At 40.9% G+C, this 16,819-nt stretch overlaps 1 protein-coding gene across 1 annotated transcript; it reads left to right on the forward strand.

Annotated features, from left to right (window-relative positions):
• The first annotated feature begins 11,418 nt into the window (after positions 1-11,418).
• On the forward strand, positions 11,419-13,793 carry LOC143850779 (UPF0481 protein At3g47200-like). The gene is made up of 2 exons (XM_077360034.1): positions 11,419-12,202; positions 12,623-13,793. The coding sequence occupies exons 1-2, from the start codon at positions 11,552-11,554 to the stop codon at positions 13,391-13,393; spliced, it is 1,422 nt and encodes a 473-aa protein (XP_077216149.1). The 5' UTR covers positions 11,419-11,551; the 3' UTR covers positions 13,394-13,793.
• The last annotated feature ends 3,026 nt before the right edge of the window (positions 13,794-16,819 follow it).

Consider the following 16,819-nt stretch of genomic DNA (forward strand, 5'->3'; position numbering starts at 1 on the left):
CAGTCCTTCAGTTTCAGGAGTCTGTCCTGTCATCATAGGGGTTAGGATTCTGTCCAACCTCTCATCAAGTCATGTGATTTTATCCAAATCTTGCAAGGTATAGGATGTTGTCCAACCCTTGCAGAATCGAGATTCTGTCCTTCCCCCGCAAAGTATAGGATTCTGTCCTCATGAGTCGAAAACAACGAAAGCACCAAAAACACTTGAAAAACCAGAAAATCTTTCAGAACATTCTAAAGTCGAGTCTTAGGAGTGTAGTTAGGAACATCTGTTCCGAACTACATTGGCTTGACCCCTTTCCACAGGGTACGTAGTGCAGCTTGGGATCCACAACCCAAGTCCAGCCAAACATTTCAAAATAAACATTTTAAACCTTCCAAAAATATAAAAATTCTTCAACACATTTTCAAAAAGATCTTCCCTGAGATTTAGGAGTCCGTCTTAGAAGTTTGGGATGTCTTAGAGCTAGGAGTCTGTCCTGGTTATGTTGATGCTCTGTGTGTCATGTCGTGTGAGTGTCCCTAGAGTTAGGAGGCCTCAAGTCGTGGTTGGTTAGACACCTAGTCGAGCCGATGGCTAGACTAGGAAACACTTAGTTAACTCATGGTTTTCCTTAGGACACACAGCCTAGTTACACATAGGATATAGGAACCACCTGCATTAAATTAAGGCTAGCCAATTTGCATTAATTATGGCATATAGGGAGTCCTAAAAAGTTACAATTCACTTGAACTTAAGCAATCGTGCAAAAAACTTTAAAAACTAGTCGGGTCTAGTTGATCGAGTCTATGATAGCAGTCTTAGATGGTTAGACATTGTAGTTTAGAATAGGTCACCGAACTACGTCGACTATGATTCTTCCCGAGGCCGGAATACGCAGAGCAGCCGGGATGGATGACCATCTTGGTCCGAGTCAAGTATCACATTAGAGTATAGGGTTTGTCGTGTCGAGTCGTGGGTGGAGTCAAGTTGTGTTGTGTGTTTTGTTGTGTTTTCTCACTTTCATGTACATACCTTATACCTTTAGCTGTAGCATGCAAGTGTTTGCCCATCAGAATTTAGACACAAATTAGGCATGACACTCTTACCTAATTATTCTTAGGTGACATTTCTTTTATTTCTTTTATGTGTGCTTATTATTCATCTCCGAGACATGCATGATTAAATAGACATCTTCTCGGAGATATATGTTCCCTTTTCACATGATTTTTGCCCAAAACTCTTCAAAATCGATAAATAAATGGCATAAGAGACCAGGTGCTTGCACTTGGGCGGATGAGGTGCTCTTCGGACCTTCTAAATTTGTAACCAGGCACGAACCTTTTATATCTCTGGTTATCCATTGCAACAGAGCATAGTATGGGATCCAGGGCCTACTTCCTTGGATGTCGACTCTTCTTTGTTTAAGGTACGTCTCGAATCCGGGCTAGTCCCCGAATCAAGAGGTATCTCACTTTACATCGCCACTCATGCTGTGAGCGGCACTTTTTTTAGAGTTCCTTGGTAGAGCTCTCCTTCACGTGGATGATCTATAGACTTTCGGGGGCTCGTCCCCCGCCTCTCTCGGATCGGGGTCCACACACATGTACCGTTGTGATTTTGTCTACAAGATTGTACTTCTCATCATAGTCAAGCCCGTACTTCTAAGAGAATCCTCGAGCAACAAGTCTCACCTTGAACCTTTCAACCGACCCATCCGCTTGGTCTTTACCTTGTACACCCACTTACACGAAATAGGTGACACTCCACCATGTAGTGGAACCAGATCTCATGTTTCATTCTTCTTCAGGGCTAGGATCTCCTCTTCCATTGCTTTCTCTCATTCAGGAACACCTTGGGCTTCTTCAAAAGATGTTGGTTCGGAAATACAAACTTCCTCAACTGATGTCGCTATACACGCCACATCTGTAGACTTTGGACTTTTCAAGCTTTCATCTCTGAACATCACCTTCTTCAGAGGTTCTGTTGATTCAGCATTACCTCCGCTGAAGTTGTCGTTGAACGGAACGACTGTCACGTCACAATTGCTCATGTCCACCAAGCTAGCGACATCCACTACCTCTGTAATCGTTGGAGCAGCTTGACAACAATCATCCTGTTCTTCTTTGATGGATAGAAAATAACTCCATTCTTCATCGTTATTATCCCTTCATGGACCTTTCGAAGTTGCAACGTTACCTACCTCGTTCTTCTTCTTTGGTACATAGCAATTCATGGCAAAGTAGCCCGACTTACCACGATTGTAGCACGTCCATTTTTGTCCTTTGTTCCGAGGCTGTTTCTCGGAACCACAATTGCTTGAGGCTCCCCCTTGATCACAATTAACTTTCTTCTCTTTGATCTGATTTGCCCTTCAGCTTACTCTTTTGATTCTTAGAATTCTGAGACTTTCTTTCTTGCCCAACGAAGAGAACCTCCCCGTTCTCCTTTATCGTAGATCCAACCATTTGCTTGGCTAAACTCTCTTGATTTGCCAAGAGACTCTCCAATTTCACTAGGATTTGTTGAGCTGTCCATCCTTGGATTGTTGTGATAAAACCACTATACTCGGGTTTCAATCCCCAGATAATAATCCTCCACATCCGTGTCTCCGAAATTCTTGACTCTTCGTCGAGTTGCGATATTTCATGACAGGTCTTCTTCACCTTCATGAAATACTCGGGAATCATCATATTCCCTTGAGATACGAAGCCTATCTCGTTCTCAAGCATCTGTAGTCTTGCGTCATTTGTTTTTGAAAACAAAGTGACAAAGACATCACATGCTTCTTTTGGCGTCTTGGCATCTCGAATATAATCGAGAAAATCCCTCTGGATGGTTGCCTTCAACACGAACATAGCTTTACCATCTTTGATCTTCCACTTTCTCAAAGCATATGAGTTTTTGACACCTCCACTAGGAGAAGTGGTTTCTGCACCGTTCACATTTTTGACACCTCTACTGGGAGAAGTGGTTTCTGCACCGTTCACAATTTCCCATAAATCTTGCTCTTGGAGATACAACTTTATGCAAGATTTCCATTATGAATAATTTGAATTATTCAACTTTTCAATTCCGTTGGCCAAATTGGCGAAATCCATCTCTTTGATTAAAGCTTTTGACGAGGACAAACTTGAAGTCGGATCGCGGATCTACAACTTCTATGTCTAATCCCTGAGCGCAGACGTATCAAATCTCGTCCCTAGAGGCTTGATCTTCTTCCTTTGGCTTTCTTTCACTAGTCCCTGACTAGTGACTTCTTTTACGACCGTTCACCGTCCCTGACGGATGAATTCGGCATCCGTACACCGATCCCAGACTGGTGGCTCTGATACCACTTGTAGAAAATCAAGGATCAAAGCATCCAAAGCTTTGATACACTTGTTCACAAAAATAACACAGCAAGAAGCAAAACCCACACACAAAGAACAAAATAGGAAAGAGAGAGAGAGAGAGAGAGAGAGAGAGAGAGAGAGAGAGAGAGAGAGAGAAGCATCCAAAGCTTTGATACACTTGTTCACAAAAATAACACAGCAAGAAGCAAAACCCACACACAAAGGACAAAATAGGAGAGAGAGAGAGAGAGAGAGAGAGAGAGAGAGAGAAAAGATCTATGAATATTTTATTCAACCCACAAAACAATACATGTACTGGCTTTTTTTCCTTTCCACAAGCACTCAAGTTATTGACGTTTTAGTGTATTTGGTCTCTTCTCTATTTCACAAATTTTCCTCTCTGTAACTCTATTCACGTTTCTACAATCTTATTTATAAGAAAAAGGAAATTGAACCCTACTGTTACTGCACTTTCTAAATAAACAAAGAATTACTTTCCCAACCGTGCACTTTCCTAGACCAAGACTAACTCATTATAATTTAGAAACTCCAAAACAACGTATATTAGAAACTTAGCCTGTAGCATTAAACAAGTTCTAATTAGAAACTCCAAAACAACCTATATTAGAAACTTAGCCTGTAGCATTAAACAAGTTCTAATCGGACTAGGATTTAACAACGGCCATGTGGGCCCGCATCGTGCCGGCCCGGCCCCTCCAACAGATGACTCTCAACATAGGTTGTGCCCAAAATTTCATTTACATAGGATGATCCTAGCCATACGATCAATAGAGAAACTACATATCATGGGATCATCCTATGGAAAAAAATTTGGGGCACAACTTATTTATGTTTTGGACCACCAAATGGACCGTTTGGATCATCCTATTGTGTATTGTGTGTACTGCATTACTTGAAAAAAAAAAAAAAAAAACTGGACTATATGTGCATACATTATAATGTGCTACACTCCATCAAAAGATAATGTGTAAAATAGTGGGGCTCACGCACTAAAGAGAAACTGCATATCATGGAAACCTCTTTTGATTGGAGGGTTGCGGTCATCCTGTGTAAATGATTTTTGGGGCACAACCTATTTACATTGTGGCCCATCAAATGGATGGTTTGGATCATCTTATGGTGCGGGTCGTACGGTAACATTAAGGCCCAATTGTAGGCCCCTCCTATAATTTTCAAAATGAAGTGTATGGTCCACAGCATAGGATGATCCAAGACGTCCATTTGATGGGCCACAACGTAAATAGTTGTACGCCATGCCCATATAGGGTATGTTGAGCTTAGAGTTAGGCTTTGTTCCCTCTCCTTATCTCACCACTCTGTGTCTGGTCCTACCGTAGACAAGAGAAACAGAGGTGAGAGACTAGTACTCAACTAGAGTTGGACAAACGGAGGAAACCTAAACCCCTTTTTTTTGTTTCAATTATCGTATTGAGGCGGTCGCTACATGATTCAGGAATAATACCTTGAGGACCCAAATCATGTAGTAAACATCCCTGTTTCCAGTAATACAAATCAATCACTTTATTCTTTAAAAAAGGGACTAAGCTTAATCACAATAAAAGATAAAAAGTTAAAGCTTTTGCTAAAGTTCTCTAAAAATGCCAAGCCAAGTCAAGAGATCAGGTTTACCCAGGCATGAGGGGTGGCTAGCACCTTCTCCGAATGTAATCATATCCCCTACTCAGATATTTGTAAAGAACATGCCTAAAAGCAGAGTAAATTATCGGTTCTAGGTCCTAACCTAGATGGCCACTCTGAGATTCTCTTTTCTTTGAAATCTGAATTCCGATCCCAAGTTCACAGGAAACGCAGACATTCACAAACACCCCATTTGACACACAACCACGCGCGTGCTGCAGCGGCCCAGGGACGTGGCAGGACGGGAACGGGCTCCCACACCATCCAATCTATAAGGTTTCCATAATTTGCAATTTCTTTTTTCAATTGGAGGGCTAGGATCATCCTGTGGAAATGATTTTTTGGGATACAACCTATTTACGGTGTGGCCCATCAAATGGATGGTTTGGGTCTTCCTACAGTGTGGGCAGTAAGGTTTATTTTGAAAAACATGGGTGGGGCCTACCTTGCTCAAAGTTTTAAACAAATTAATTGTTGGGCACACCAACCATTCATGTTGTGTGTGGGAAGAGAGAGTAGTTGTACTGCTGTAGAGGAGCATTGGGGTTTTTATCCAGGAAGGGGGGATATCACTCCACGTGAAAAAGGGGATGAACTATTGGTGCTATAGGAAGGGGAAATATCACTCTCCCAAAAACAAAGAGGATCAATTATTGGTGCCACAGGTGCTGCAGCTACAGCCACAGCCGTTTTACATCCGAAAACCAGGGAAGTTTGTCTTTCAGATGCCAGTTCCATAATCAGAGGAGGTGTTAGGAAAAAGGTATTGAAGAGAGCTCGAATCTCCATCAAACACAGTTAATGCGGTGAAAATGACCAATCAACGGGTCGCTTCGTCTGTTGTCTTTAGTCTTTACATACTAGTGTTCTAGTGGGGATTCCTTTTGGGCCTTTACATACTAGTGTTCTAGTGGGGATTCCTTTTGGGCAATGATATTTTGACCCCCTCCAGTACGCATTCGCCCCAAACGTGATTTGACGTGTTAAAGTTACCACTGTTCACGTTGTAAGGGGTGAAAATATTATCTCCCCTCCGTTTGTCAAAGTGTTTTCCATCGACAGAGCAAAAGAGTAAACGTCTTATTCTAGACTTATAATGCTCTGCCCAGCTGTCCCCAACTGTAGACGAAAGTGACCTTCTTTATCGTAAGAAATAAAAAAAGGTAAATGATATCCCATAACAGATGAAATCCCCCTTCTAACGGTTTCTATGAGAATGGTTTACTGCTTGCCGATAAATTCACCCCCTTAACGTTTTTCTTTGCCTTTGAAACTTAACGAATAACGTTAAAGAATCATCCCTTTTGATTTTTAGCGCCTAAATTGTGCACATGAATTGCTGTATAAATCCGGTCCTCGGCAGAGGACGGAAAGTTTAACGTTCCATAGTTTATTCGTCGATACGATGAGGCGCATAATGCAATCGAATGTGGGCGTTCTCTGCACCAAACACTCCCATTTACAAAGTTCCCCCCTACATATTCAATACCAACAAAACTGCATACGAACCTGACGTCATCTACATTGGTCCTTACCATCACGGGAAACCCCATTTGAAATCCATGGAAGAATATAAACATAGGGCTCTCCATCACCATATCGAAGTATCCAAGAAACCCATTGATGATTATAAGAAGATGTTAGACGACGTTGTGCAAGATGTGATGGATTCTTATGAGCAGCTCGATGATGAATGGCGCCATCAAGACAAGTTCTTACACCTTATGCTCCTCGACGGCTTCTTTTTGCTCGAGCTCCTTCGTTCTTATTGCTGGATCAACAACTATTATGATGTCAACGACCCAGTTTTTAGCTTGCTTCAATCTGTCGGGATCGAAAATGATTATGGTATTAACGACCCAGTTTTTAGCTTTGATGGATCTGTCAGTATCCTTCCGTATATAGTATCGGACCTTTTAATGGTTGAAAACCAGTTGCCTCTGCTGGTTCTTCAGAAAATAATTGCTGTTGAATGGCATACTATGGAGAGAGAAGAGGTGAGTCTTTTCCAAAAACCCATCATCCATCCAATTTCTGGTTTAGAAATGTTATTTCCAACCCCTTTTCCTAAAAAATGGCTGCAAAGTTAGGTGAGCAACTTCGGTCCGGTTCAACCCGAAAAAAGGTTGGGTCAGGTTGACTTTTCCCAACCCGGGTTGAGTTCGGGTCAGGTTCGTTGGTTCAACCCAAAAAAAGTTGTGTCGGGTTGACTTCGGGTCGACTTTTTTCAACCCGGGTTGAGCAGGCCACGAAGTGAGTTTGTTCATTGCCTTTATGTATGATTTAATGGGCAACAACGTGAATAGGTTGCGCCCCAAAATCGCATTTCAATAGGATGGTCCTAGCCCTCCGATTTAAAGAGAAACTACATATTATGGAAACCTCTTTAGATTGGAGGGTTGCGATCAGGGGCAGAGCTACTTGTAGCATAAGGGGGGCAGCTGCCCCTGTTGAGTTGGGCCAAACTCCTTAATAGGCCCAGCCTTATGATAACCTTCCCCCCCTATGTATAATGCCCCCGTTATGTATAAATCCTGTCTCCGCCACTGGTTGCGATCATCCTATGTAAAATGATTTTTGGGGGCACAACCTATGTACATTGCGACCCATCAAATGGATGGTTTGGATCATCCTATGGTGCGGGTCGTACGGTAACATTAAGGCCCAATTGTAGGCCCCCCTATAATTTTCAAAATGAAGCGTACGTCCACAACATAGGATGATCCAGGCAGTCCATTTGATGGGCCGCAACGTAAATAATTGTACGCCATGCCCATATAGGGTATGTTGACCTTAGAGTAATACTCTGTTCCCTCTCCTTATCTCACCACTCTGTCTCTGGTCGTACCATAGACAAAAGAAACAGAGGTGAGAGACTAGTACTCCACCGGTGTTGGACAAACGGAGGAAACCTGAACCCCCTTTTCTTTATTTCAATTATCGTATTGAAGCAGTCGCTACATGATTAAGGAATAATCCCACGATGACCCAAATCATGTAGTAAACACCCCTATTTTCGGTATTACAAATCAATTACTTTATTCTTTAAAAAAAGGGGTTTAAGCTTAATCATAATAAATGATAAAAAGTTAAAGTTTTTGCTAAAGTTCTCTAAAAATGCCAAGTCAAGTCAAGAGATCGGATTGACCCAAGCATGAGGGGTGCCTAACACCTTCCCCGAATGTAATTATATCCCTTATTCAGATCTTTGTAAAGAACATGCCTAAAAACAAAGTAAATTACGGGTTCTAGGCCTTAACCTAGATGGCCACTCTGAGATTATCTTTTCTTTGAAATTCGGATCCCGGTCCCAAGTTTACAGGAAACACAGACATTCACAAACACCTCCTTTGACACACAACCACACGCGCGTTGAGGCGGCGCGGGGACGGGACAGGCCGAGAACGATCTTCCACACCCTCCAATCTATAAGGTTTCCATAATATGCAATTTCTCTTTCAATCCGAGGGCTAGGATCATCATGTGGAAATGATTATTTTTGTATACAACCTATTTACGTTGTGGCCTATCAAGTGGATGTTTGGGTCTTCCTATGGTGTGGGCCGTACGGTTTTTTTTAAAAACATGGGTGGGGCCTACCTTGCTCAAAGTTTTAAACAAATTAATTGTTGGGCCCACTAACCGTTCACGGTGTGTGGGGGGTGGGGGGGAGGGGGGGGGGGGGTGGTGAGAGCAGTTGTACTGCTGTGGAGTAGCAAGGGGATTTTATCCAGGAAGGGGGAATATCACCCCGATCAATTATTGGTGCCATTGGAAGGGAGAATAATATCACTCTCCCAAAAAAACAGGGATCAATTATTGGTGCCATTGTGTTAGTAAAAAGGCATCACTTGGCTGTTGTCTTTAAATACTAGAGGGAAAATACGGAATGGGGGTGCAAATTTTGAGAAATTACGGATTTTGAGTACTTTTTAAAACTAGCATCAAATAAGGGTGATTCTTCAAAATCGGGTGGAAAAAAGACCTGATATCCTTTTGACATCAACAAAAAATCTCATTTTTCATTACTGCCCATTAAATTGACGCGCTTCACAAGGCTTCTTTTGGTTCGTTTGAATGTGTATTTAAACTGACAGAACCTTGGGTTCGTTTCTATCTTGGCCGTCAGAAATAACTACAGACGGATGGATGCTTGACACGTGTTGAAAAACTTTTTGGAACACTGGCGTCTCTAATTCCGACGTCGTACTTGATACGTTTTGAACACATGTTTGAACCTAGAAAATCCGGCAGCGTACTTGATATATTTGAACGATGGATGGGTGTTTCTTAAATCCTGGGGCGTACTTGATATTCCGGCGGCGTACTCAAGAATCCAACGGTGTTCTAAGCCAAAAGAGATGTGGAAAATAATAAAATGTTCAGTAACGTCCCCGTTGTAGGCCAAAAGAGGCGTACGTGATTTGACGTGAAAAGTGGACAACTTTAACACTTTTTGATGGTATTTTCACTCCCCCCTACATCGACGTTCTCATCCTTTAAATTTTTTAAAGATAATGATTGACGTTCTCATCTATCAGGAAGGGCAACATACGAGGACTCTGATAATGTCAGAAGAGTATCAAGGTCTTTTTAACGTCCGATTTTGGAGAATCACTCGTATTTGATGCTAGTTTTAAAAAGTACCCAAAATCCGTAATTTTTCGAAATTGGTACGCATATTCCGTACTTTTCTCAGCAGTAGAGGGAACTCCTTTTTGGGCGATGATATTTTAATCCCCTTACAGTACGCATTCGACCCCTTTTAATGTGATTTGACGTAAAAAAAAGGGTTGAAGTTGCGCACTGTCGCCTCCTTTTAACGTGATTTGACGTGAAAAAGAGTTAACGATGGGCACTGTTCACGTTATAAGGGGCGAATGGGTGACAAATATCATCTCTCCCCCTTTTTCAAAGTGTTTTCCATCGAAAGAGCAAAAGAGGAAACATCTTATTTTAGTCTTATAATCTGCCAAGCTGGCCCCTACCGGAGATGAAAGTGGAGAATCTTCTTCCTCCCCTTCTTGATCGTAAAAACTAAAAAAAAAGGGAAATGGTATCCCCCCTAAACGGATAAAATCCCCCTTTTAATGGTTTCTGTGAGAATGGTTTACTGCTTAGTATAAATTAAAGGGGATTTTATCTGTCAGAGGGGGGTATATGATTTCCCTAAAAATGCACCTTTAAAGACAGTGGCTACTTTCGTTGGTATATCACCCCCATTGCTCTGTTTGGATGCTGTTAGATGTTGGGGGGATTTAGATAAGAAGAAGTCAAAGGGAAATCAAAAGGAAATCAGTCAACGGTCTCCCTGACATTGTTTGGTTGGGGGTAGGAGATGTGCATGAGTTTTTTTACCGTATTTTTTAAGATTTTTTGGGGGAATGTTATCAGCACTACTATTTTTTTATGAGGGCACTCCTCACTTTATAAAAAGTACGGTATGGCCCGCACCATAGGATTATCCAAACCGTCCTTTAGATGGGCCATAGCCTAAATAGGTTATGCCCCAAAATTATTTCCATTGGTTGATTCTAACCCTCCGATCTATAGAGGGTTTGGATCAACCCTCTAACATTCAGATTGGAGGGTTAGGATCATCCTATGGAAATGATTTTTGGAGCATAACCTATTTAGGCTATGGCCCATCTAATGGACGGTTTGGATCATCCTATGGTGTGGGCCATACCGTACTTTTAATAAAGTGAGAGTGCCCTCAAAAGAAAATAGTAGTGTTGATAACATTTCCTTCTTTTTTTTATAGGAATTTGCTAGCAAACTTCTCCTATGCCACTTCTCGGCATGTGGCCATCCTTGTGCAAAGATGCGCACAGGGGCAAAGGTTACTAGCAAAAGCAAAAATAAGCAAAAAAAATAATCATTACAAAAAAAAAAAAGTAAAATAGAAGTTATAAAATTTTAAATAAAAAATTACCTAGAAATGGTTATAAAGTTTAAAAATTACGAAACAAAATACCAACAAAATGTAATAAGATATGACAATTACGGAAAAAACTACAAGCAAAAGTAGAAAGTTATGACAATTACTGTGAAAAATAATTTCCCTGAGAAATTCTCCCATTATTCCTTCGATTTGGAGAAATTCGTCCAGCGAATTTCGACGGTGAATTTCCCTGAGAAATTCTCCAATTTTTCCTTCGATTTGGAGAAATTCGTCCAGCGAATTTCGAGGGTTCCACGACACCCGACAAGCGCCCGACATAACCGGTGGTCAAAATTCCAATTTCTGCTAAATCCCTACCAAACACCCCTTGGGTAATTAGGAGAATTACATTCCCTGTTATTTTACTCAAAAAAACATAACCAAACAGAGCATTTACAAAGTCCCCCCTTAAATTGGGTCCTTCGGAGAAACATCCTTTTTGATTCTGTTCAAATTGGGCCCTTCGGAGAAACATCCTTTTTGATTCGGTTCAAATTGGGCCCTTCAGAGAAACATCCTTTTTTATTTTTCGTGTTTAAATTGGAGGAAAGAGTGCACATGAATTGCTGTATAAATCCAGGAGTAGAGGTGCACGGCTTCTAGCATCCTCTTTCTCTACTGCAAAATAACTGCCATGGCTTTCCTGCCTGGTCCTTGGCGGACGAACGGTTTATTCAACCCGCTCAGCTCCTTCAACAACATGTACACGGAGTTTAAATCGAATGAGGGCTTGACCAAACACTCCATTTACAAAGTCCCCCCTTACATATTCAATACCAACAAAACTGCATACGAACCTCAAGTCGTCTCTATTGGTCCTTACCATCACGGCAAAGCCCAATTGAAATCCATGGAAGCACATAAACATAGGGCTCGTGATCACCGTCTCGAACGATTCAACAAAACCATCGATGATTATAAGATGATGTTGGACGCGGTTGTGCAAGATGTGATGGATTCTTATGAGCAGCTCGATGATGAATGGCGCGATCAAAATAAGTTCTTAGACCTTATGCTCCTCGACGGCTTCTTTTTGCTCGAGCTCTTGTGCTCTTATTTCAGGTTCCACGATATCAGAGATTTCAACGACGTAACTTTTTCCTTGCTTCGATCTGCCCGGATCGGAAACGATTATGATATCAAAGACCCAGTTTTTAGCTTTGATGGATCTGTCAATATCCTTCCGTATATAGTATCGGACCTTTTAATGGTTGAAAACCAGTTGCCTCTGCTGGTTCTTCAGACGATAATTTCTATTGAATGGCACTTTATGGGGAGACAAGAGGTGAGTCTTTTCCCAAAACCCATCATCCATCCAATTTCTGGTTTAGAAATGTTATTTCCAACCCCTTTCCCTAAAAATGGCTGCAAAATTAGCCTGAAACTCCACCCACTTTAGTTGGACTTTTCAGTCGTTCCCTTTTGACTGATCGGAGCAGCTCACAATAATTAGATGATCTAAACCCTTCATTAGGGGCTCACTTTTTAGAAGAGTTTGTCTTCATCAATGAGGTGGCTGTGCTCACATGCAACAAGCCATTAGAAAGAAAATATTTTTAGCAAATCCCTTATTTTTAATATAGTAGCTCACTTTGGAGCCATTCCTCTCCTGGTATACCTACGTTCATTAAATACAAAATCATTAGAAAGAAAATCTTTTTAGCATCTTCCACTGAGCTAACATTATCTCTTTAACTTTACGCAGCGTTACAAATTCTTGAACATTCTTGTGGAGGGGTTCTTTATACCTGCAATGAAACCAGACGCGGACATAGGGGAAGGCCTACACATGTTGGACATAGTCCGAAAGTGCATGATTCTTGGCCCACCAGCAAACACCAGGAGTCAATCATCCCTAATTTTTGGCCCACCAGCAAACACCAGCAGTCATTTATCCAGTGCCGTCATGCCGTCGTTCTCAGACCTGTCTGATGTCAGAGTTAAGTTAAAGTGGAGCAACACACATAGCATCAGAGATATAACATTCAGTAATGGCATCCTTAGTCTACCAGTTTTCAAAATCGGAGGTGGAGCCAAATCCTTCTACCTAAATGTCCTCGCCTTCGAGCGGCTTCACAACTGTGCAAGCCACGAAGTGAGTTCCTTCGTTGCCTTTATGTGTGGTTTAATCAAGTCTGAGAAGGATGCTCGCTTGCTCCGTTCACATGGGATTTTATATAGCACGCTTGACAGTGACAAAGCCATTGCCGATCTAACTCAAGAGCTTGCAAGGGACATATACTTTGATACTAATAGTCCTCTTTGCGAAGTGAGAGATGCGTTGTACGAATACACGATCATAGGGAACGAGAATAGAATGAAGAGGTGGAGCACAATAGTTCGTGAGTGGCGTTTGGCTGCAGCATTCCTTCTTGTTCTTACTGTGATTCAGACCTTGTATGCAGTCCTCGCATACCATACTAATAATAAAAAAGCACCCAATCCACCCACCACACCCAATCAAAACTGGGCCTAAGGTAATAATCAAGAACTTCCCTATGAAGTGGGTATCCACCCAGCCCCACAGTGTTACTTCAATGGAGTTTTTTAATAGTTTGAAAGAACCATATGCCTCCTTTCTTTGTCTGTAATTTGATGGAACATGGGTTTCTATCGTGGAAGGTTTGTGATGTGGTTGGCATCATAATTTGTGAAATATAGAAATGTATGCATCCTTTCTGTCTTTAAATATGATGGAACATGGATTTCTATTGACTATTGTAGATGGTTTGTGATGGGGGGTTTCGAATCATAATTTGTTGACCCTAGGGAATCCAATATACACTGTTGAAGGGTGAGATTATTGCTTCCATGTAGCTTGTTGCTGCCCCTATTCAATAGTTTGGAAATGGATTCTGGCCTCTTTGTATCCTCAAGCTCCACCCATTGAATGGCTTTCGTTTCCGCACTAAATTGGAAGTTCTAGTTGAGTATGACTAATTTCAATTCCCATGCAGATTGGAATGACACTGCATGGATGAATCAAGGCATTCTCTTCTTTCGAGAAGGCATTGTTTATTGGTTAGATTTTTAAAGAAGGGAAATCGATTGTTATTGCTGCTATAGTTCTTTTGGGCATTAAAAAATCGATTGTTATTGGTGCTATAGTTTGAAGCTTAATAATATAAAAATGGAAATTCCTATGAACAGAAATTCAAATGGTTAATGGTAAAGAAAACCTTGAAAACCCTAGATCAAACAAGAATCCATGGTAAAATATTAAACACACAAAAATTATAGGAAAAAGGATCCAAAAAAATAAAATAAAAAACCACAGAAGTGCAGATTTCAAAAGTGAAAAAACTGGTAAAAATGAAAAAAATAAAGAACCATAGAAGAAGGGGGAAAACATAAAAGCATACGATTAGGGGTTTCATTTTCTCTGGAAGAGAGAGAGGTTTGATGGTTACAGGAGTTATGTAGGTACCCTATTGACGCTTGCAGGACTGACTCTAATTTTACTTAAAATCTAATTAAGACTAGAAACCTCATTAGTCTTTAGTAGTGACACGTATGGATCAATGGTTGATCTCTGGAAGCACTCTCGATTATAATGTCCAGTGTGTTTGCCATGTCCTGCAAAAAAAATTAAAATATGATGGCATCATGGTAAAAGCAAGTAGTGGTTAATAGCTTAGGCCCAGTTCGTTTTAGATTTTGAGAATCAATTTTGGGTCCAAAACTGATTATTAGGCTCAACTTTGCACTTAATTTTGAGTCCAATAGTCAGTGTTGGAGTCAAAATCGATTCTAAAAGAGCTATGTTTTCTTTGAAAATAAAATGTCCAAAAGGTGCTTTATTTGTCAACATCCTCGGCCCTTTTCTCATTTCTCCGTGTGACCACACTCACAAGAGCCTTTGCAATCATATATGATAAGGACTGACTCCCTTTCGCAAGTTCTCTGTCTTCTTTTACACTAAGCCTGTGCTTTTAGCACTATGAAACAAACTATAAACATGCAGAGATTCCATATCACTTGGTTGGTGGCTATCATGCATTTCTGTCAATTGCCTATTATTGAAAGACTAGTTGTCTGATGCTTTAGTTCTTAGCTGGATAGTATGTATTACTTTCAGAAGCTATTACATTTTATATTGGGTATTGCTTTTGTCCATAGGTTCAACTTCAGTTCACCTTGTTTTGGATCACAGTAAAAGATGGCTGGATCTAGCTAAGGAGAGGATATTGTCACTAGATTAGACAATGATGATTTGAATTTAGAGCATTCTCCTTCAAGAGATGTTATCAATATAGATGATGATATGAACTTAGAGCCACATGTAGGTACCGAATGGGCTTCGGTACTTCGACTGCATGGAGTCGTCGTTCGGAAAAGGATCGGACTTTTCTTGTGGCATTATTTGTATGTTCGAAATATGGTTTAAAAAGGGATAGCTCTAAAACTGACAAGCCATGAGCAATAACGAGGTTTGGTTGCGAGGCATAAAGAGAACCCATATTCAGCCCTTTTGACAGAGTAATGTTTGTTTACGCCAACAGCAACGCAAGTAGGGTACCGGCTGAAGCCACAAGATAAGGTGAAAGCTTATCCAAACTCAGGGCACTCGTTAATAAAACCCAATAACTCTCTCTCTCTCTCTCTCTCTCTCTCTCTCTCTCTCTCTCTCTCTCTCACCATTAAAAAAACTCATTAGGGTATTCTCCTCAACCCACTAGGATACTGTTCTTCTACCTCAGCCGACTCAAAGAATAGGATACTGTTCTTCTACCTCAACCCACTCAAAGAAGCCATTTGAAAAAGCAACTTTACCATTAGAAATTATCGCGGTTCTTCTCCACTCTTTTCATCTCCAGGGATGGTGAATATGGGTTTGATTGGGGGAGAATTCATCGCCAACATTAAAAGCAACTTTAAGATTAGAAAAAGTAGTGGTTCCGAGAGTGTAAATAGTGGTGGATACATTGTAATAGTATTTCATTGGTTGTAAAATTGATCATGAGGGTATCACGAGTGATTTAAACACTTATAATATATACTTGGAACCACTATTTACACGTCGGACCAATAAATAGTGGTTTCAAGAGTGTAATAGTGGTTTATAGCTTATTAATAGTGGTTCTAACATTTTAAAGTCCGAATGGAACCCTCGGAAGTCCGACTTGGAAGTCCGAAGGATCTACTGGACTCCCGAAAGGAGTCCAGTAGTTTTGTTTGAAACTGGTACGCAGTCGGGAGTCCGAAGGAAACCCTCCGAAGTCCGAATCAGAATTCCAATGCTCCCTTCGGATTCCCGATAGTTGTGAATAAACTACCAGTTGTATTTTTCTTTAAAATTACTCTATCAGAGGAGATTTAGGAGCATCCTTTGAAGATAAATATTGAGGCCCAATTTATTTACAAACCATTTGGATCTTCTAATTATTGGGGGGCCCCCACTATCTTTTGTTTCTCAATTTTCTTTCTGTTCTTTGTGGGCTTCTTTCTTGAGATTTTTCAGTACATGCTAACAACAATCTTATTGCCTTTTTTTATTTCGCTGAATTTCAGATTCTTGGAATCGATTTTCGTATTGCAGGGATGTATTTATGAATTAGGGATGGCTCATTCTCACTGTTAGAAATTACATTTCTCTGTTTTTTAATGGGTAATGAGTAATGACACCTTGAGATGCACTTGTTTAAGACTTTATATTAGATCCAGTCGCTGGGCCCAGTATTTGTGGTTGCCACATCAGGGCGTTGACATAGCACTAAACTCGCCCGGATCATATAATCCTAGCTGTTCCATCTGTGCCCCACAAATCAACGGCTGAATCATAATTGAGCAACAGTTCCCATCCTAGGCCTTTGATTAGATGGCTAGGATTGTTTGATAAGTGAGAGTTTTAGGCTACCACATCTCCAATGTGGGCCCATGAAAACTGTTTAGCAAAGTTGGT

Source organism: Tasmannia lanceolata, unplaced genomic scaffold (assembly GCF_043159265.1).
Source record: "Tasmannia lanceolata isolate RefF3 unplaced genomic scaffold, GAP_Taslan_0.1 ptg000018l, whole genome shotgun sequence".
NCBI classification, from domain to species: Eukaryota; Viridiplantae; Streptophyta; class Magnoliopsida; order Canellales; family Winteraceae; genus Tasmannia; species Tasmannia lanceolata.

Coding starts and splice junctions, on each gene's coding strand:
- LOC143850779 (XM_077360034.1), top strand. CDS start 11,552: ATGGCTTTCCTGCCTGGTCCTTGGCGGACGAACGGTTTATTCAACCCG. Junction 12,203..12,622: donor ACTTTATGGGGAGACAAGAG/GTGAGTCTTTTC, acceptor AACTTTACGCAG/CGTTACAAATTCTTGAACAT.